At 32.7% G+C, this 21,574-nt stretch overlaps 1 protein-coding gene across 1 annotated transcript in view; it reads left to right on the top strand.

Annotated features, from left to right (window-relative positions):
* Positions 1-2,767: 2,767 nt before the first annotated feature.
* The window catches only part of LOC120119639 (cullin-associated NEDD8-dissociated protein 1-like), a 28,804-nt gene continuing 9,997 nt past the window's right edge, over positions 2,768-21,574 (top strand). The window contains exons 1-17 of the mRNA XM_039139447.1: positions 2,768-2,832; positions 3,327-3,420; positions 3,591-3,760; positions 3,920-4,130; positions 4,499-4,664; positions 5,150-5,279; positions 6,195-6,309; positions 6,430-6,584; positions 6,676-6,799; positions 6,882-6,932; positions 7,002-7,084; positions 13,985-14,069; positions 14,144-14,245; positions 14,338-14,436; positions 15,134-15,244; positions 15,396-15,479; positions 15,595-15,735. Of these exons, the coding sequence (XP_038995378.1) occupies positions 3,385-3,420; positions 3,591-3,760; positions 3,920-4,130; positions 4,499-4,664; positions 5,150-5,279; positions 6,195-6,309; positions 6,430-6,584; positions 6,676-6,799; positions 6,882-6,932; positions 7,002-7,084; positions 13,985-14,069; positions 14,144-14,245; positions 14,338-14,436; positions 15,134-15,244; positions 15,396-15,479; positions 15,595-15,735 (1,863 nt within the window). The 5' untranslated portion in view covers positions 2,768-2,832; positions 3,327-3,384. The remainder of the gene's footprint in view (positions 2,833-3,326; positions 3,421-3,590; positions 3,761-3,919; positions 4,131-4,498; positions 4,665-5,149; positions 5,280-6,194; positions 6,310-6,429; positions 6,585-6,675; positions 6,800-6,881; positions 6,933-7,001; positions 7,085-13,984; positions 14,070-14,143; positions 14,246-14,337; positions 14,437-15,133; positions 15,245-15,395; positions 15,480-15,594; positions 15,736-21,574) is intronic.

Raw genomic sequence — 21,574 nt, 5'->3', positions numbered from 1 at the left:
AGGAAGCCGCGAGAGCGTAAAAAATTAACCATGCCAAAAGCTACTGGTAGGGCTTCAAAATAAATAGGGTAAATTACAAGAATAGTCAATAAAGTATTAATAAATTTCATTTTCAGCATTAAATATTCAAAAACAATAAAACAATCATTAATATTATCAGCTCACTCGATTGTTAACGACCGTTTCTCATAATGAAAAACTGATGTAATACATGAAGTTGATTTGTTTAACACTTTTTGGCCGCATAAAATGAGAATCGACTGCCTTTTTGACTCAGTTTACTTCTTCTCAATCGTCTTTGCTCTCTCCTATTCCTTTTCTCTATAATTTGGTTTTTACAAAGCTAAAAGAGCAACATCTTAATTGTCATTTTCAATATTATTCAAAAGTTAACGGGGTTTTAAAATTAAATTTTAGTGTTTTAAATAGAATTATATTATAAATTTTTAAAATATCAATTTTATGTTCGGAATCTAATTGAGGTAAATTTTTTAATTCATGTAACCCTTTTAGATCTATGCATTCACGAGAAACCAAAAGTCTTGTTGCTGTTTTCGTCTTGAAAAAACATTATTTTGGATTTTAATTTTAATTTTTTTATTTTTTTATCAATAGTTTTATATCTTTGACTTTAATCTTTTTTTTCGTGTCGGACTTAAAATTTTTAATTTCTATATAAAATATATCATTGTTTAAAATAATTGTATACATTATATTTTGATCAATATAATTTAGTTTCTTTTCACTTTAATCTTTGTGGTGCAAAATAAAATTATAATTAAGCCAAACTCGTCGACAATTGTCATCGATCTAACAATATCAACAATAATTTAAAAACAAACATTTATTTTATACTAAATTGAACTCACAATTTTTATTTTTAACTTTATGAAAGTTTTCATTTTAGGTCTATGTAATTTTAATATCCTTTTAAGATTTTACAACATAATAATACCCGTAAACAAAAAATACTTTTGATTCCCTTCCCAACTAATAGTCTTCTTTTAAAAGGATGGTTTCTAAGAAATATTGTTTTAGTCTACATACTTTTATTTCCTTGCAATTTGGTCTAGTTCCAAATTTGTTAATTTTTACGATTTTTGGAACACCAAAATTTAAGGGTCTATTTGGTTTTAGAAAATATAGATTATTTTCATTTTCTTAGAAAATAGAAAACGTTGAAGAAAACTTGTTTGATTATGAAATTATAAAATGATTTATGAAAATGAAAACAAAAAATAAGTGAAAGTATGAAAATATAAAAAAATATTTTCAGTGTTTTTATTAAAATTATTTTGGAAAAATATAAAATATGAAAATATGACATCTAAATCTTTAACTTAACTTACTTGAGTTCGAATCCTTCTAATTTTTTTAAATAATAGTATCTAAAATCCTCAAAATTTTTTTAAAAAAAATCAAATTGGTCCTTAAATTTTTTTACAGTTAATGTGGTCCTTATATTGATCTTTTTAATACCTTAATTTTGTAGTATTTTATATTTCATGTATTGAATATCTTAATAATTTTGTATATTTTAATATTAAATTTTTTTTTTTAAATAAACAAATCCTTTAATTAAAAAAATCAATTATAACTCCAAACTTAGCCAAGAAAACAATTAAACTCATCTATCACATAATCGTCCATCATGTACTATCATAACAATATCGCATTCTATCACGTCAAAAATTATATATTGTCATGTAAGTTTCATAAATTGTCATGTAAGCATCGTGATGATCAACTTCCGTCGGTTGTAGTGTTAGATTAATTTTCTCTTTTCAATTTAAATGTCACATTAAGTGTAAAAAGCGTGTAGGGGCTACACTAGTTTTTCCCAAAAAAATTTGAGGACATCAGTTATCACTAAACATGTTTTTATTTTGATGACACTTTTATGTGTTTTTGCTTACAACAATATTTTTCTTATTTTTAAAATTTAATTGATGTCTATACGCACTGTCATTATATTCTCATTATAAATTAAAATATTTTTGTGTTATAAATTTTCATATCAACTTTATTGTTTTATATTTGCATAACTCGTATGTTAGATCTACATAATAATTTTCAATAATTGTAATTTATTTTAATTATTTAATAACTATTTGTTCATTTATATTTTAAAAAATTAGATCTCAAATATATTTTCATTATTTTTATTTATGGATTCAAAGTTTTAATTTATATTAATCGAACATATTTCCTAATTTTCAAAAAAATGAGAATGAAAATTGTTTTTTAGAAAATAAAAAAAATAAATTTTTTTACAAATCCTAATTATTCCGTTTTCACTAAAACGATTTTTAAAAATTTATATTTTAATACATACATTTTAATTTTTTTATTTAATTCATAACTTTTTTTTAAAAGAAGAGCAGAGTCGTTCTATCACTAAGAGGACTCTGCCCATAATCGTTAAGGAGTAAGGACTATAGTATTTTTTATAATAATTATACCATTTTGAGTCCAAACTTGTACAATTGTGTAATTAACTTAAGATATAATTACATTATGATTGTTAAATATGTCTAAGAATTATAATTCTTAATAATCACAAGTGAGTGTTAATACAGTAATTAACTAGATATAGTAATTTTTCCAATCAAGAGTTCGTTTGATCCAATGGCTCAATCATAAGCTTATTTGAATTTTGGTACAATTTGAGGGTGAGTTTGGTATTTAAACCTGATATTTTTTTTTCAGTATTTTTATCAAGCCTATTTCCATTAAATAGCAAAACAGATCAGCAAAATTCGAAAGAGAACTCTCGTCTCTTTTATTCGCTTGCCTTGCCTTTTCCCCAACTCTCTGCTCTGAACAACTCCGGTACTTAATCTAACCTTTGATTTTAATGCCTTTTAACTTTAATTTCCTATAACCGGCCGAATCTACTCTTGATTTTGTTCGCGCACTCATAGATTTTTGCTTGTGTCTAAGCGACTAGGTTTTTCACTTTTTAAGAATGCAAACCCACGCTTTTTTTATAAATATTTTCTTTGCATCACATTGTCTTCGCTGTATCTTCTAGGGTTCTAATCGTTTTCAATAATCTCATTTTTTTCTATTCATTTCTTGTATTTTTTCCTCTCCTTTTCTGTTTTAGTTCAGGGTCTTTCAATAATGCAGATTGGATAATATTTTATTTTGTTGCTGCCATGTTTGACAATTTAGGTTATTAACGTTTTATTTACTGTTATTTGCTCGAATTTGATCTGCTTCTTAATTCTTTATTTTTTGTATATATATATATATAATTTAGTTTCTCTATGAAGCTCTTACCTGCTTTTATTTTATTTTCTCTTCTTTTTTTTGCATTGTAGATTTCAGCTTAGATAGTGTAAATTGGCTTTGAGATTGTTGGAACTTCACATTACAACGATGGCAAATTTACAGATGACCGGTATTCTAGAAAAGGTATTGTTATAATAACATGTTGATTTAATTGAATTTTTCCGGGTTTTTTCTGTCTTGCTTCAACTCTTACAGTTTGCTCAAGTTTATAGATGCATGAGAAAATAAAGAGAAAATGAAAAAAAAAAGACTTATCTGATATCGATTAGTAACTTATTAATCTCTTCATATAGATGACTGGGAAGGATAAAGATTATAGATATATGGCTACTTCTGATTTATTAAATGAGCTAAACAAGGAGGGCTTTAAGGCTGATTCTGACCTCGAGATAAAGTTGTCAAATATTATCCTCCAGCAACTTGATGATGTAGCCGGTGATGTTTCCGGATTGGCTGTCAAATGGTAAGTTTTTGTTCTTTAACGTGGTGTTTTGCATTCATAAGTTTGTATATTTTAGGTATCTTATTTTGAGTGGTAGCATGCTAGGCCAGTTCACAGGATTTTTCCTGGTTCTTGTATTGCATTGTTTTGAGTTTATTCTTATTTTATCTTCTATTGCAGTCTTGCTCCATTGGTGAAGAGAGTTGGTGAATCAAGAGTTGTGGAGATGACCAATAAACTCTGCGAGAAATTGCTTAACAGCAAAGATCAGCACCGTGACATTGCAAGCATGGCTTTGAAGACAATCATTGCTGAAATCTCTACTCCATCGCTTGCACAATCCGTTTTAGTTTCTCTATCTCCTCAACTAATAGGAGGAATAACTGGCGGGGTAGTTTCCAAACACTTCTTGTCAATGCTTTGTGATTGACATCTTCAGTGAATTCCACCATGAAAGTGTTACTTTTAATGTGTTGTTTTAGTTTATTGATTCTACTAAGTTCTGATGCAGAAATTTAATTACACTAAGATTTATGAACAATGATATTTGCCTCATAAAGTTCTCATAGATACTTCTTTTACTGCTTCGTCATGCTAATCATATATAGGACCATGAAATGGGATGAACCTTAAGGCTGATATTACTTCCTTTGGCAATGCTGTCTTTTTGCAGTGAAAGAAATATAGGCATATATTTTCTTTTTCTTGCTTGCTTTGAATATTTTGTATTCATGGTTATTTATTTTAATATTTTTGCAGGGGACTAGCACAGAAATCAAATGTGAATGTCTTGACATTTTATGTGATGTTCTTCACAAGTTCGGAAATCTTATGACAACTGACCATGAGATACTTTTGAATGCATTGCTGTCACAATTGAATTCCAATCAAGCTAGTGTTAGAAAGAAGACAGTTTCTTGTATTGGTAAGATGTGCTGAATCAAAGCATATATGTTTGTTTGGTGATCTTTTTTATCATCCTTTTCATTGATTGAATTTTTGTTCCTTTAAACTTGATTTTGATGTGCTCAAACTTATATTTCATTTTGGAGTCCTTTGTGGAGTAACAGTTTGACGTATGGAGAAAGCTAATTTTCCTTTAAACTTATTTATTATTTCCTTAAGCTTTCAATTCCTGTACTACTTTTGCTCAATATGGCGAAAGCTAGATGCCTTCTATTTCTTGTCATGTATGACATGCATGCCAATATGTTGCAATGAGGAGAGGTTTCACTTCTTTGATTCCTAATATAATTTTGATTCATATATATCTTTTAAGATGTGTGTCATAGTGTATTTATTTATTTTTTTACAAGGAGGCTGAGGTCTAAGGAAAATTGGCTATATCATTTAGATTAGCTTCATATTCTGTTTTTATAATTTATTGACTAATCATTCTTTTGTTTTCAGCATCTCTTTCTTCAAGCTTGTCAGATGACTTATTAGCGAAAACCACCTCTGAAGTTGTAAAAAATATAGGAAGTAAGGGAACAAAATCAGAATTGATCCGCACAAACATTCAGATGATTGGTGCTTTGAGGTCATTACCTCTTTTGCCACATATTGCTTATGATTGAAGTTGCTAAATTTGCTATACTTTTTTCTTTGAATTTTAGTTGCTAAACTTATTAACAGCAAAGTTAATTTTGTTGAAAGAGTAAAATACAAAACCCCTCTTAAGGTTTGTAGAAAATATCCTTAATTGGTCCTGGTCTTTGAAGAATACCTTCTTACACCCTGGGCTTTGTTTGGGATTGAAAAGTTAATATTATTAATTAGTAAGTTAGAATGAAAAGATAAACATACTCTTTCACTTTATCTTATTTTATTTTAGTTTATATTTTCTTTTCTTTTTTCACTTAGATTTCTTTTTAAAAGTATAATATTTAGGTAATTCTAAAATCATATTATAATTTTGTCCTATTTTAGTTAAAGTTATATTATTAATTAATTACATATTAAATATTTTAACAATAATCTATAATTCAGTTTTATATTAACTTCATGAATGAATCATCATATGTTGAATTATCTTCAGTTAAATAAATTAGTTACCATTAATTTGAAAACAAAGAAGTTTAATTATAAAGAAATTTATTAGGGAAAAAAAGATAAAAAAGGAAGCAGAAGTAAATGAAACTGAAAACAAATTGTTGATATTTTCAAGAGTGATAAAACAATATTTTCAAATCAATGGGGTTAAGTTATTTTCAACAAAATCACATAGATGACTATTATCTTCCTAATTGAGTATATACAAATATTTATGTGGATTTTATTTCTTCTAAGTTGAATGCTGTATTTGATAGCAAATGATTCTTTTAGCAACATGCCACTATTTTAATTTTATCTTCACGGAGTCGTAATATCTTTAATTCTTTGAAATTATGATTTCGATGTGTTATTTGTTGTTGTGAATGCTGATAATAAAATATATGTTATCATTGTATTCTAGCCGTGCTGTTGGGTATCGTTTTGGACCACATCTTGGAGACACTGTGCCAGTGCTTATTAAGTACTGCACAACTGCATCAGAAAATGATGAGGAGCTTCGAGAGTATAGTTTGCAGGTGTTGTATATGGCTTCATATCTTATAGGGTGTACTGTGCTTTAGTGCTTGGTAATTCGGGTGGTTAAATTTAATTAATTAATAGTTGACATGCTCATAATGGTCAAATTTTGATTTCAGGCACTAGAAAGTTTTTTGCTTCGCTGTCCTAGGGATATTTCTTCCTATTGTGATCAAATTCTTATCCTTGCTTTGGAGTATTTAAGTTACGATCCAAACTTTACTGATAACATGGAGGAAGATACTGATGATGAGAATCACGAGGAGGAAGAAGAGTATTATTTTTCATTTGCATCTAAGATGATTTACAGTTTAAATATGCATGAAAGACTGGTCATTTAGCTCCAAATCTTTGTTGTTTTACAGTGAGAGTGCAAATGAATATACTGATGATGAAGATGTAAGCTGGAAAGTTCGAAGAGCGTCTGCTAAATGTTTAGCTGCATTAATTGTTTCTCGCCCTGAGATGCTATGTAAACTGTATGAGGAGGTATATATTTTCCCTTTTTTCCTTAACTTCTAAGGATTGTTCCCATACACCCTTTTAAAGATGTAATACTCTCTTGGTGCAGGCTTGTCCCAGGTTAATTGATAGATTTAAAGAAAGGGAAGAAAATGTCAAGGTAATGTTCAAGCAATGGTTTATAGATTTCATCATATTGGTTTGTTCATCAAATAATAAAATATTGCAGATGGATGTTTTCAATACGTTCATTGAGCTACTACGCCAAACTGGGAATGTGACTAAGGGACAGACTGACTTGGATGAACTCAGGTGAGTTTCTTATATCATTGAAGCGGCTAAGATAAGTTTTGTTTTCTCTTCAAGTATTTTTTGTTTTATTTATTCTTATTGGTGCTTTGTCTATCTGGAGTGACCTGGATTTTGAAATTCATAGTGACTGGCTTAAATTTGAAATTACCATTACCTAATCATGGTTTGGAATGACTCAAAATAATATCTTACATAACCCCAGCATCAACGTATAGTGTGGAGAATATTTTACTTTCTTTATTGAAATTTGCAGATTTATGAAAAATAATAATACTTCATAAATTTGTTCTTGATATTTTGTTTTAGTACTTTCATTGTTAATATTCTATAGAGGATAAATTAGGTTGTTGGATTGATTGTCTGAACTTCATTCACTCTTGGCCTAATTATTAACTCGTCTTTCATTGTTTAAGAATTAATTAGTTAGTCTTATTTCTTTCTTCCTTCAGTCTCAAATTGTTTTTTTTATAAGAGTAGAAGGTCCCATTAAAAACCCTCTTCATACTTCTCGACTAACCATAAGGTAGCCAATCTTATAAAAAAAACCATAAGGTAGCCAATAAGTAGAGGAAGAAGGAAAAGAGTACCTCAATTTTATTCAATATTCCAAAACATTCATACAAAGTTTAACCAAAACACTAATAAGATACAGACCAATAATAGCCTCAACCAACAACGAGGAACCCACTACCATCCCTACGCAAAAATTCTAATACCACCACAGTCACAACCCCCTATCCTATACCTTGCTTAGCTAACCCATCTGCCCTTGTGTTAGCACTTCGATTAACATGCCTAAGGATCACATTGTTAGCCTTGCATTTCAAATTGTTTTTCTGACAGTATTCAATCATTTATATTTTGGCTTAATACCAAAATAAGTGCCCAAACGCTTTTCCCGAATAGGTGCCTAAACTTTTTTTGACTCATTCAGGTGCCCAACGTTACCACTTTAGGTGCCTTGGTTCTAACTACCGTTAAAAAAACCCGTTAAGTTATACGTGTCACAAACCTAGAATTTTAAAATTTTTATTTTTAAAAATAAAAATATTATTAAAAAAACCAAAAAAAAACCTTTCCCCTGCTCCTCTCCCTCCCTGCGTTCCCTCCATCCCCCTTTTCCTCCATTAATTTCCATGGCCAAAGGCCAAACGGCCGACCAAATGACTAGTTTCCACAGTCCGCTAAACGGTCGATTACCACGATCGATCAAATGAATTTAAGGGATTGGGTATTTGGGATATTAGGGATTGAAATTTAGGGATTTGGGAATTTTAAGTTTTGAGATGATATTAAGAGTTGTAACCGGTTTGTGGGTGGTCGGCGACGTATGGGTGGCCCACCACCGACAAATGGGTCGCTGGAGATGACTGGCAGTTGGAGTAAATTGGACTAGAATAAGAGATTTTAAGAGTATGGGTTTTTTTGGTATTTTAGAAAAAATAAGGGTTTTTTTTCGAAAATAAAATATTTTAAAGTTTTTTTATTAAAAAAAATAAATTTTTAAAATTACCAGATTATGACACATGTTTTTATTTTTTTTAAATGACCAAATTGAGACACGTTTCACATAACAGGTTTTTTTAATGGCCGTTAGAACCGATGCACCAAAAGTGGTAACGTTTGTAACGTCAGATACCTAAAGTGGTAACATTTATTATGTTAGGCACATGGATGAGTTAAGAAATAGTTTAGGTACCTATTCGGGAAAAGCGGTATAGTTTGGGCACTTATTTTAGTATTAAACCTTATTTTTTCAAATTTTAAATTATTTCATGAAGTTGGATTGAAACTCCAGTAATGTTAGTAGGTGTCATAATTATTTTAATTGTTCTACATGAAATATAATTGAACTTTAAGGCTGCCTAAAACTTGAAATGACCTTTTTTTTTATAAGATTTGAAGGTCTCTTTAAAAACCTCCTTCTTGATTAATGGAGCTTGTAAAGAAGCTTCTTAATCATGGGAAGGAGGAAAAGAGTGCCTTATAATTTCATTGAAGAAAATAAGAATTACAACCTTGGAAAGAAAAATCCAAGTAGAACCCTTACAACAATTCTTGAGCCTTAAAACCGAACTATAGAAGTCAACAACATAATAATCAACCTATACCAGCCTTTGCTAGAGCATCGGCATCCATATTAGCTGTCCTTGCAATCCAAACTTGAAATGACCTTAAGCCTGCTTGATTCCGATTGATCTTGATCTGAGATGACAATAGCCTTAGGTGTCCTTTACTGAATACATTCTGGAGATGGATTGATACAAACTTTGGAAGAACTCAATAAGCAGGGTTTATCTGGTTTATATGCTTTATATTCGCTTGATTTATCTTGTAATCATGGTTGAGAGTTATAAGGTAGCCATAATGAAATAAAGTGTTTGTCTGCATCTATGTTATATAATCTGGTATAGCAGTATAGTTTTTCGATTGTCTTCAAAATCATGTAACGGAAGTTCCAGAAAACTGCAAACAGCTGTTTGCCAATAATAGATTTTTTCTCCCCTGCATTGATACTGAACTTTATTTGAACACCTTGAAGTTCTTATCATATGCCTTAAGTTTATATTAGGAGTTTAAAGGTGTTGAGCTCATCATCTGCTCTAAGTTAGTATGAGTAATTGTCTTTGAAATCATGTAAATGAAGTTCCAGAAAACTGTAGGCTGTTCTTTGCCCTAATTACCTCACACAAGTAAAGGAATTTTTGCTCCCTTGCATTGATGTAGAACTTTATTTGAACATCTTGAAGTTCTCATGATCTGCTCTTTAGTTTATATCAAGAATTTAGAGGATCTGAGCTCCTCCAATAAACTTGGGGCTTGAGCCTTACTGAGCTCTATCTGGCTTAATTCTTCTGCTTGAGATTGACTCATAAAATAATTAAGCTACCTGTGCCGATTCCATTAAGCTCAAGTGTCATCAATTTGATTAACAAGATTGAAACTTGAGCTTGAACTCGAATGCTGCAGTCAACTAAAGTTTGAAAAAATTGAAGTATACAGTATTGTATTTATCTATGAATAAAATAGTTAAATATTTTAAATATTCTAAAACATGATAAGGTATTCAGCCACTTAGTGTTGTAATTCTTGAACCATTACTTGTATTGTAACACCCCAACCCGTACCCGACCCAGATACGAGTCTGATGTGTCACATTGACTTTTCAAAACGTTTACTTGTATAAAATAGTGAGTAATTTAAAACTTTTATACATATAACTTATTCAAAAGATTTTTAGAACTATTCAGAGCTTAAATGTTTTTGCAAAACCAATCAGAGTATATACAATTCAAAACATTAATTACATGCCAACTATTTTCAATATACAAAATACATCTAATTCAAGACATCTTTTCTGATCTGATCTTCGGTAAGAAGTAACTGACCGGTCTTGCTCCTCTTCACTTTTCTTCTAGCTTTCCGAAACCTACGTGTGAAACACTCACACGCTAAGTCGATGACTTAGTGAGGCATAAAGAAAACACATCTAATGGAATTCATACCCATTAATCATGCATGACTGTTTTATGCTATCAAATTATACAACTCATTTACATATATATCAACATATATTCATGTATATTATGTAACAGATACCATAACCCTTATCACTCATATATCATATCATGCAATTCATATCACACATCATATACATATATCACATACATTGTTCTCATATCACCAACCTGTTTTTCCTTACTAATTCCCTTGTCATTACTTCAATTCCGTCATATGAGCATATAATGAATATAAACATATTATATATATTTTAATATGCCACAATACGTTACTAATTTCTATAATCATATAATGCATAAACGCATAGCATCTCATATCACCATGACATATATGCACTTCTACCATGTCAAGAGAAATACACATATCATTATATCAAATTATGTTCTCTTTTCAAAGCCCATGTACACATGTGAGAACTATATATATGTGAGTCTATAGAGGTTGTGCACTATGCTGTCACCATAGCTCGTATAATTGCACCGAAGTGCCACGTAGAATTGCACCGGAGTGCTATATAATAATGTCCATAAGGACCACATATCATTCCTTAAGAATCATATACATATACTAGGGATCAAGTATGTGTCTCACCAGACTTCACACATGTTCCAAAGAATACATATATGTCCCGAAGGACCACATATCATTCCTTAAGAATCATATACATATGCCAAGGATCAAGTATGTGTCTCACCAGACTTCACACATGTTCCAAAGAATATATATATGTCCCGAAGGACCACATATCATTCCTTAAGAATCATATACATATGCCAAAGATCAAGTATGTGTCTCACCAGACTTCACACATGTTCCAAAGAATACATATATGTCTCGAAGGACCGCGTAGACCCTCGACTCTTGGCATGCCAACTATACCCCTAGCTCTCAAGACACATAACATGGGCATTTTCTTTTATACTTATCATTTCACATAACACATAGTTCAATTACTCATAGAACATTTTCATATGAGTCACATTTACATGTCACATAGCTTATATACTTTCTCACGTAGTTACATAGATCCATATCATATAACATATATCCCAAAGTGCATATAATCACATATATCATATCATATAGCTTAGATCATTTCTCAGATATTCATATAAAAATACATATCATATCTTGTTCGCATATGATCATATATGCTTCATATAACACATAGAAACACCTAGAACACTTTCTCATAGCTTATATCAATTTTCAGAATCCTTTCATATTACCTGATGACATATATCATATAGATATATAATAACTGATATCATATTATCTACCTTATGCTCCATTTCTTTGTATTCCCTTATATTATAAATTATGTCGTATTTCTAAAAATATATCATTTAATAGTATTTTTATTTAGGTACTAATTTAATCTCTTTACTTAATTCAATTTCATATATTCATTATAATCTTTTCATATTGCTCCATTATACTAATTCTCATAATAAATCATACCACTATGTACTTGTCCAACTCATGTTTCCATTATGCATATACTGTTACCCATGTTTACCTAGTTCATATCACTTCTCATAAACTCACTTTCATCATATTTTCCTATTATTACATATTTTATCTTATAACCATGTATTCACATAGTCCTATATTTCATTATCATATTACTTATATTTGTTCTCCTATGACTTTTTATAAACATCTATTTCTATTTCCCTACATCTATTTCTATTTCCCTACATCTCTCGACTTATCTTCTATATTCCTATAATTTCATAAATTATTTTATATTCTCTTAATAACACTTAATCGTGTTTTTACATAAACCACATGGCACATACAAAACATATCAATTCAGATAATCAAACATACATACACTCATATTCAACTCATGCCTTTAATCATGAATTCATATGTAACACTTCAGGAAATAGACTCATCGCAAGTCTTATTCCCATCACACGCCATATACTATTAAATATGTACTCACCTGGTCTCATTAGTCAATCTCGATCTCTAATCTTTCCCCTGATCGATCTTACTTGCCAAATGTTCCAGAATTGCCTCATGCTCAGAATCTACATAAATGTACATTTTAAGACAATTATTAGATACCTACACCTTGTAATTGGATACTAGCAACTTAAACTAACTTATTAAACCCATATTCACAATTTTCCTTTAGGGGGGAATCGGTTCCCTCCTGTGGGGGAATCGGTTCCCCTATGAGATTCTGGAATTTCTGGTTCGTTTGAGGGGGGTATCGATTTCCCATTGAATGAGTATCGATTCCCTTGAATGGGTACCGATTCCCCTTGCCCAGAAATCATATTTTCAGCACGAAATTTACTTCATTTCATCTTAAACACTTCATATTTCAACCTCTTCTATATACTAAACTCAAACACACATACTTAAGCCCATTTGTACTCATTTAATCCATCTTAATTCTCAAAATCCTCTCCTCTTAATGAAATTCAAGAATTATACTCAAATTTCAACATGTTCTAAATTCCTTTGTATCACTCCAAATCTCTTAATTCAACTATTGACAAGTCAAATTCAACTTATCAACTTTATTTCAAGATTTCATTCAAAAACTCAAAATCTATAATCTCTCCTAATTCCACCATCATTTGTTTTTAAGATGATTTAAGCTTTCCTTAAGCATAATTATCATCCAATAATCATAACCAAACCTTTAGTTGAACAAATAATCAACAAATGAAGAAACTTACCTTTGCTTATGGCTTCACGGTGGAAAAGAAGAGAATGAAGAAGAGAAGTCTAGAACTCTCTCATATTTCCCACGTTTATAATACTCAAAAAGGGAAGATAAAAATCTTTCCCATGAAAAGACCATTTTGCCCCTTTAGTTCATCCATCTTTGCTATTTAATCCAATATTAAAATTCTTTACTTAAATCCCAAGCTTTTAAATTTCATTTCTAAATTGAACACAAAACTTTCAAAATTTGCAATTTAGTCACTGACCATGATTTGGGATGTTACATGTATAACTTACTCTTTTGCTTGGTTCTGCTGTAAGCATGTCTAGTATTGCAAAGCTTAAATTCACTCAACTTGTCACTTGAATGGCTCAGGCTCTATCTTAGCTCAAGTGCAGATGAGTTGAATTTGAGTATTCATTGACCAAGCCTAAGTTCCTCATAAGTTGCTGGACTCATTTAAACTCTGGTCATTATTGTTTTCTTTCATGATATTATCATCAACATTGACACTTTTCTTGTCTTTATCTTCATTCTTGTTAGATGGATTTGAATTCATTTTTTAAATTAACTTTAACCTGTTGAGGAGCATTTATTGATTCATCTGTAATAATGAAAATTTTCAATACCTATTTTTTTGCTTGTGCCTTTTCAGCCTGATTCACTCTTGCAATGTTAATGTTCTGCAGTCCAAGATGGCTATTGAAACAGGAGGTGCCAAAAATTGTTAAATCCATAAATCGGCAGCTACGTGAGAAATCTATAAAGACAAAGGTTAGCATTGCTTACATATTTTATAGGATATTGCATATTATTTATTTTTTCATAACATATAATTCTATCTACAGGTTGGTGCATTTTCTGTTTTGAAAGAACTTGTAGTTGTCTTGCCAGACTGCCTTGCCGATCACATTGGAACCTTCATACCTGGAATAGAGAAGGCACTAAATGTATGTGACTTTCACACTTTTTTTGGTGTGTGTGCAAGTATTTTTTTTTTATTTTTCATATTTCCAAATATTTCCATTTGTAAATATTTCAGGATAAATCTTCTACTTCAAATCTGAAGATTGAAGCACTTATATTTACAAGATTGGTGTTGGCATCACATTCTCCTTCTGTTTTTCACCCTTATGCTAAGGTAAATTAAGTTGTTTATGCGGATGCTTAAACCCAGTTCTTTTGTGACTCTGAATGGCAAAGTTCATTAACCTATTGTTTGAAAAAGAGTTGTATGCTTCATGCTTTTCGAATATCGCAGATTAGTTGAAAAATGCTGTTGTTTTAGATGTCCATCTCTCTGACTGGGGGTATTTGCTAGGACAGCAAACATAGAGGCTGATGCCTTAGCCAAGGCTGGTATAGGCTGACTTATGTGTTTCCGTTTTTGTCATTTGGTTTTCTGGTTCATGTTAGGGGTGTATTGCTGTGTTGTAATTCTGTTGTAATTCTACTAATGTTTAATATAATCCTAAGGCACTCTTTTCCTCCTTCCGCTGATTAAGGAGCTTTTTTACGAGCTCCATTAATCAAGAAGGGGGTTTTTAACGAGGCCTTCAAATCTTATAAAAAAAAGTTAATCCACGAACCGTTTGATCTCTCTGCTTAAAACTGTTGTAACAAGTTTTTTTTTTTCTCCTGCAATTTCAGCTCCTTCATCTGTTCTTAAAAAACGACCATGATGTTTTTTGTTAGTTCTTTTTGAATTTTGAGTCTCTTGGTAAGCTTAACATGTATCATATTTCTGAGGGTATAATGCTTCCTTCTTTGTTTTATCTGGTTTTTGGTGACCAATATTAGGTTGTTCTATGATAACAAGTTGGTAAATTGTTATTCAGGATCTTTCTACTCCCGTTTTATCTGCTGTTGGTGAGCGCTACTACAAAGTCACAGCTGAGGCATTGAGAGTTTGTGGAGAACTTGTTCATATAGTGCGCCCAAATCTTGAGGTGGAACCTTTTTCTCGCAATTTGAGATTTTGTTTAACAATTTTCTTTGTTGCTGGAATAAGTCTTATCCAGATTTAGTCCTAACGTCTCTATTTTGGTAATTCCAAATATCATGTAAGTTATTGATTACAATAATGATTCTATGGTGCAGGGTTTTGGTTTTGATTTTAAACCTTTTGTTCATCCAATCTATAATGCGATAATGTCCCGCTTGACTAACCAAGATCAAGATCAGGTAAGAAGAGTTTAATTTCTTTTCTCCCTCCATGTTTCGTCTGCGATGAGTTAAATGCTTTTGAGATTAATTTAATTAATGTTATGTTATTTTTCCTGTTTCCTATCGTTCTCAGGAAGTTAAGGAGTGTGCTATTACTTGCATGGGGCTTGTCATTTCAACTTTTGGTGATAACCTTGGATCAGAGTTACATGCATGCCTTCCAGTACTTGTTGATCGAATGGGAAATGAAATAACTCGGCTCACTACTGTGAAGGTTAGTTGCTTTCCATACACTTGATAATCATTTGTTTTAGTTGAAGCATTAGATTTATACAACGACAATTTTTATTGTCTCAACCTGTGATAACTATTCTTTAATTTTTTTCTGAACATTTAATCATGCATTCTCTCATGTTTTTCTGGATGAATTTCTTTATTAGACCCACTCTTCATAGCTCTCAATTTAACCGTATGTTTGCATTTTTTTTATAAGATTTGAAGGCCTCATTAAAAACCTCCTTCTTGATTAATGGAGCTTGAATAGAAGCTCCTTAATCAGCTGAAGGAGAAAAAGAGTGCCTTATAATTTCATTATAGAAAATAATAATTACAACCTTGGAAAATCTATTCCAAATAACCCTTACTACAATGAACAAACCCCATCCGAACAGGAACCAGAAAGCCAAACTGAAAATGGCAACCACATCAAAATCATCCTATACCAGCCTTTGCTAAAGCATCAGCATCCATATTAGCTGTCCTTGCAACCCATCTAACATTGTTTGCATTTTTATTACTTATAAAAATAAGTACTGGTACCACTGTGAAAAAACAAGTATTAAAAATAATGATGTGGCAAGAAGAAGTGGCATTAATATGCCATATATCATGTTTACTGGATGAAGGCCATGTGTGACTTGTCATTTAGTGATTTTAAGCCTAGTTATTAGATTGACACATGGGACGATAGCTAGTGTACCTGATTGGTCTTTTACTGGTACCAGGGGAAAAGTGGATTATGGCCATGTCTGGGTGCCATTTAGTGATATTAAGCCTAGTTCTTAGATTGACACACGTGATGATAGCTCATGTACCAGATTGGTCTTTTAAAGTACTGGTACCACTGAAAAAAGTGTATCGTATGGGGTTCTCAATGAGATTTTTCTCTTTGTTGAAATACTGACATGGTATTATTGGAATGTGTGACCGCAACCAATTTTTTTGTCTATTTTACTCTAATGTAAAAACTTTTTTGTATTCTATTTTCTTGGAAGTCCATTGTGAATCTTCTGAGAGGAACTTTTTGGCATCTAGAGTATACTCCAGGATAACTATGCTCTTTTTAAAAGGTGATTAAAATAGTATTATATTTTCTCAATTGCCTTAATGGGGACTAGGGTTAGCTTTTATGTATTTATATTGCATATTGACTTTTACTGTCATATGATAAGATTGCACGTGACTGTAGCTCATGTACCAGATTGGTCACATGTAACTGTAGCTCATGTACCAGATTGGTCTTTTAAAGTACTGGTACCACTGAAAAAGGTAAATTGTATGGGGTTCTCTATGAGATTTATCTCTTTGTCGAAATACTGGCATGGTATTATTGAAATGTGTGACCACAACCAATTTTTGTCTATTTTACTCTGTAATGTAAAAACTTTTTTGTATTCTATTTTCTTGCAAGTCCATTGTGAATCTTCTGAGAGTAGTACATTTTGGCATCTAGAGTATACTCCAGGATAATTGTGCTCTTTTTAAAAGGTGATTAAAATAAAATTATATTTTCTCAATTGCCTCAGTGGGGACTAGGGTTAGCTTTTATGTATTTATATTGCATAGTGACTTTTACTGTCATATGATAAGATGTCCATTAAGCAGTAGGTTTTGAGTTTTAGCATAATGTGTTTTCTCTACAATAGATAAAAATTTTCATTAAATGAATTCTAAATCCATTGCTGTGTCTAAAAATAAATGGTAATCGTTTAATTGACAAATTTTTTTTTTTTTGATAAGATTAACGCCTTAGATTTTCATTAAAGAAAATAAGATTACAACCTAGATAGATCTCTTCGAAATAACCCTTACAACAGTCTATAAATCCCACCCGAACAGGAATCAAATGCTAAACTGAAAAAGCAAACAACATAAAAATTAGCCTATTCCAGCCTTTGCTAAAGCATCGACGTCCATATTAGCTGACCTTGCAACCCAATTTATAACCCCCCAAAAATCTGAGATTGTCAACTATATCACTAACAACGAATGCATAAACAACTGGGCATGAATTGACATTGTTGATCCAGTCTACTGCAACCCTGCTATCACTCTCAACAATCAGCCTATCTTTAACCCTCCCTTGAGCAGAAGCATATAATGAAATACCCCTCTGAATAGCTTTAAGTTCGATCATAGTCGGAGGTCCCGGACCAGCTGACTCTTGAAAAGAACCTAGGACTGAACCTGAATGATCCTTCCAAATACCTCCTATACCCGATTTCTTCCAATCACTGCTAACGGCTGCGTCCACATTCAATTTAAAAAAACCAGAAGGGGGAGGTACCCAAGGGATTGAAGAAGACTTCATAGAACTATAGGGCGAGTAGGAATCTGCTAATGAAGGATCCATAATCAAGGAATTCTTATGAATAGAAACATCCTTATGCTTAGCTAGGAACCAAGAAGCCAACCTAACTCGTGATAAGAAAAATAATTCTAACTGATCAAGCTTCCCCCCTTCAAAGACAATAAAATTTTTGGCCTTCCAAATGGTCCAAATGATAGCCCCAGGAATGAAAGTCCAAATAGCAAAATTTGATTTCAACTCATCCCAAGCAGTAAGAAAGGTTTTTGCATCAGCAGGAAACACAGAACTAAACCTCCAAAAATTTAAAAATTTGTATCACAAAGACCATGCAACCGAACATGTAAAGAATAAGTGCGTGGGAGTTTCCTCAACCAATTTACAGAGAGGGCATAAATCATCCTCAATACCTTGAACACCTCTTTTAATCAATTCGGATTTAACAGCTAGCTTACAAAGCACAACCTACCACATTAAAGATTCAACTCTAGGGGGTACCAAATCTCTCCAAATAATGTTATTCCAGAAGCAAACATCATCTGATCCTGAAGCACAACTTTTTATACAAGAACTGACTGAAAAAACACCATCCCCACTGCCTTTCCAAAGTAAAATATCACTAGAATCTTTAGACAAAGAATAGGGAGAGATGAAGCTCACCAAGTTACACCATTGTTCAACCTCCCAATCATTTAAATTTCTTCTAACTTGAACATCCCAAACCCAGCCCGATGGAAGGAATTCCCCAAACTCACAAAGTTTACCAGATCTATTAGAAGAAACCGAAAACAGTCTAGGAAAAAGAAACTGAAGCGGATAGTCTGCAGCCCAACTATCTTGCCAAAAACGAATAAGCTTACCATTTCCAACATGAAAACTACACAAACTTCGAAACTTAGAGCCAAAGGAGTCTTGTTTGTAATGATTGTTAACCACCGATCTCCAAAGCCAAGAAGATTGAGGAGAAACCTTGCTATCAAACAGTAACCTTGAAGAATCAATGTTGTATTTGCTACAAATAAAATTCCTCCAAACAGGGTCTCTCATTTGCAAATCTCCAAGACCATTTCCCTAGCAATGCTCTATTCATACTAGTCAGGTTCCGGACTCCCAGACCACCCTCGTTCTTAGGTTTACACACATCATCCCATTTAACCTAGTGAATCTTCTTTGAACCATTTCCCCCTCCCCCTCCCCATAAAAAATTAGACATGATCGAGTTGAGAGCCTTAAGGATAGAAGCTGGAATCTTGAACATAGACAGGAAATACGTAGGCAGTGAGGACAGAACCGATTTGATCAAAACCAGTCTCCCTGCTAATGAGAGTGTAGCAGCCTTCCAACCCGCTAATTTAGTATGAAAATTCTGCACCATCGGTTCCCAAATAACAGATGCATTCTTAGTTGCCCCTAGTGGGAGACCTAGGTAGTTAGAGGGGAAACTCCCGACCGAACAACCAATAGAAGTTGCCCAAGTCTGAACCTCCTCTTGGGAAATATTAATCCCAAACAAACTGCTTTTCTTTAGGTTAAGTTGCAGCCCTGACATAACCTCAAAAACTCTGAGCACCCTCTTCACATTCATAATCTGTGTTTTCGAAGCTCCACAGAAAATAATTAAATCATCAGCAAACTGTAAATGTGTGAGCTTGAAGGACCCTTCCTCCTTGCAAACTGTCAAACCAGAAAATAGTCCCTCAGAAACAGCCCGCAGTATTAATAAATTCAACAACTCCCCTACTAGATTAAATAACAAAGATGAGAGTGAACATCCCTGTCTTAGTCCCTTGGCCATCGAAAATTCCTCGGTTGGAGACCCATTGACTAGCACTGAAATGGAGGCAGTAGAGACACATTTCCTGATCCAGCTAATCCAAGTTGAACCAAAACCCATTTTTTCCATCACCTTGAACAAGATAGGCCAATCAACCGTGTCATAAGCCTTTTTTTTATAGAAAGAGGCCTCATTAAAATCCTCCTTCAATCCCTCCATGTTATGAGAGTAACATGAAGGAACAACGAAGGAGGAAAAGAGAGCCAAGAAAACTTTTATTCACAAGAACCAGATTACAAGATTGAACAAACTCCTACACTTCCAACAGAAGAACATAAAACTTAACACAAAACATCCAACAAACAGGGAGGTACAATTCCTGTTAAACAACACAACAATAACCAAAAATCACCCTATCCCATCTTTAGCAAGTTTGTCAGCTTCCCAGTTTGCCGCCCTTGAAATATGCCTAAATATAATATCCTTTCCAATCAAAAGCGAAACTATATCCTTCACCAAGGATAGATGCAAAGGAGGGCTTAAACCCGGATTCTGGATCCACTTCAGAGCGTTAGATGAGTCTGATTCCAAGATAACTCTCTGATTTGCGACAAAATCCAACTCCTCCATAAGACAAATCCCTCTTTTGATAGCCAACAGCTCTGCCAAGATAGGTGGACCACCCCCTACTGCTTCAGAAAACCACTGAAGTAATAGACCTCTGCTATCTCGAAACAGACCACCAATACCTCCTTTTTCCCAACTCGAAACCATCGCTCCATCAACATTTAACTTTAGAAACCCCTCCGGTGGAGGAACCCAACAAGCAGGTTGAGAGCAATCCTTTCCTGATCTACCAATCGAATCAGCAATTTTCAAATCACCTACTAGAGAATCTAGAGGAATACCCACATCCTTGAAACGAGCACTAAACCAGGAAGCCACTCTAAATCTAACAATGAAAGATAATCTGACCAAATCCAGCTTTCCTTTCTGAAAGATAATCTCATTTCTACACTTCCATACTGACCACATCACTGCCCTAGGAATGAATTTCCAAATCAAAGAGTTAGTCATAAAATCATCCCACAAAATTAGAAATTCCATGGTACACTTTGGAGTTACCAATGACACATTCCACATTTTCAAGAAGGACCACAGACCCCACACAACCCTGCAATGCAGAAATAGATGGGAAACTGATTCCACCTCCCTACCACACAAAACACAACGTTGGTCAACAATCTCTGCAACACCTCTCTTTGCTAACTCCTCTTTAACCGGTACTCTATGTTGCACTAGTTGCCAAACAAACAATTCCACTCTTGGAGGAGCTAAACCAGACCAAATATTCTTATCCCAATTCACTTGATTCTGCTCAGAACCACCTTGTTCATAGAAAGCATTTAAACAAGATTTAGCTGTAAAATTTCCTTCACTATTCCCTAACCAAATCCAACAATCATCTTCAGTAGGAAAAGGAGAGGTATTATTCAACATAGAAATCAACTGCATCCACTGTTCTACTTTCCAATCAGCCAAATTCCTTCTCATTTGGATGTCCCACACCCAACCCGAAGCATTATTTACCCTAAACTCCTTCACTTTACCCGATTTATTAATTGATAGAACATAAAGTCTAGGAAACAACAATTTCAGGGGAACATCACCCAACCATACATCATTCCAGAACTGCACATCTTCCCCTTTCCCCGCCTTCAAACGCATATTCCTTTTAAGACACTCTCCAAA

This window comes from Hibiscus syriacus, unplaced genomic scaffold (assembly GCF_006381635.1).
Source record: "Hibiscus syriacus cultivar Baekdansim isolate YM2019G1 unplaced genomic scaffold, ASM638163v2 tig00110332_pilon, whole genome shotgun sequence".
In the NCBI taxonomy this organism is placed as follows: Eukaryota; Viridiplantae; Streptophyta; class Magnoliopsida; order Malvales; family Malvaceae; genus Hibiscus; species Hibiscus syriacus.
This window is presented reverse-complemented; position numbering and strand designations above follow the sequence as displayed.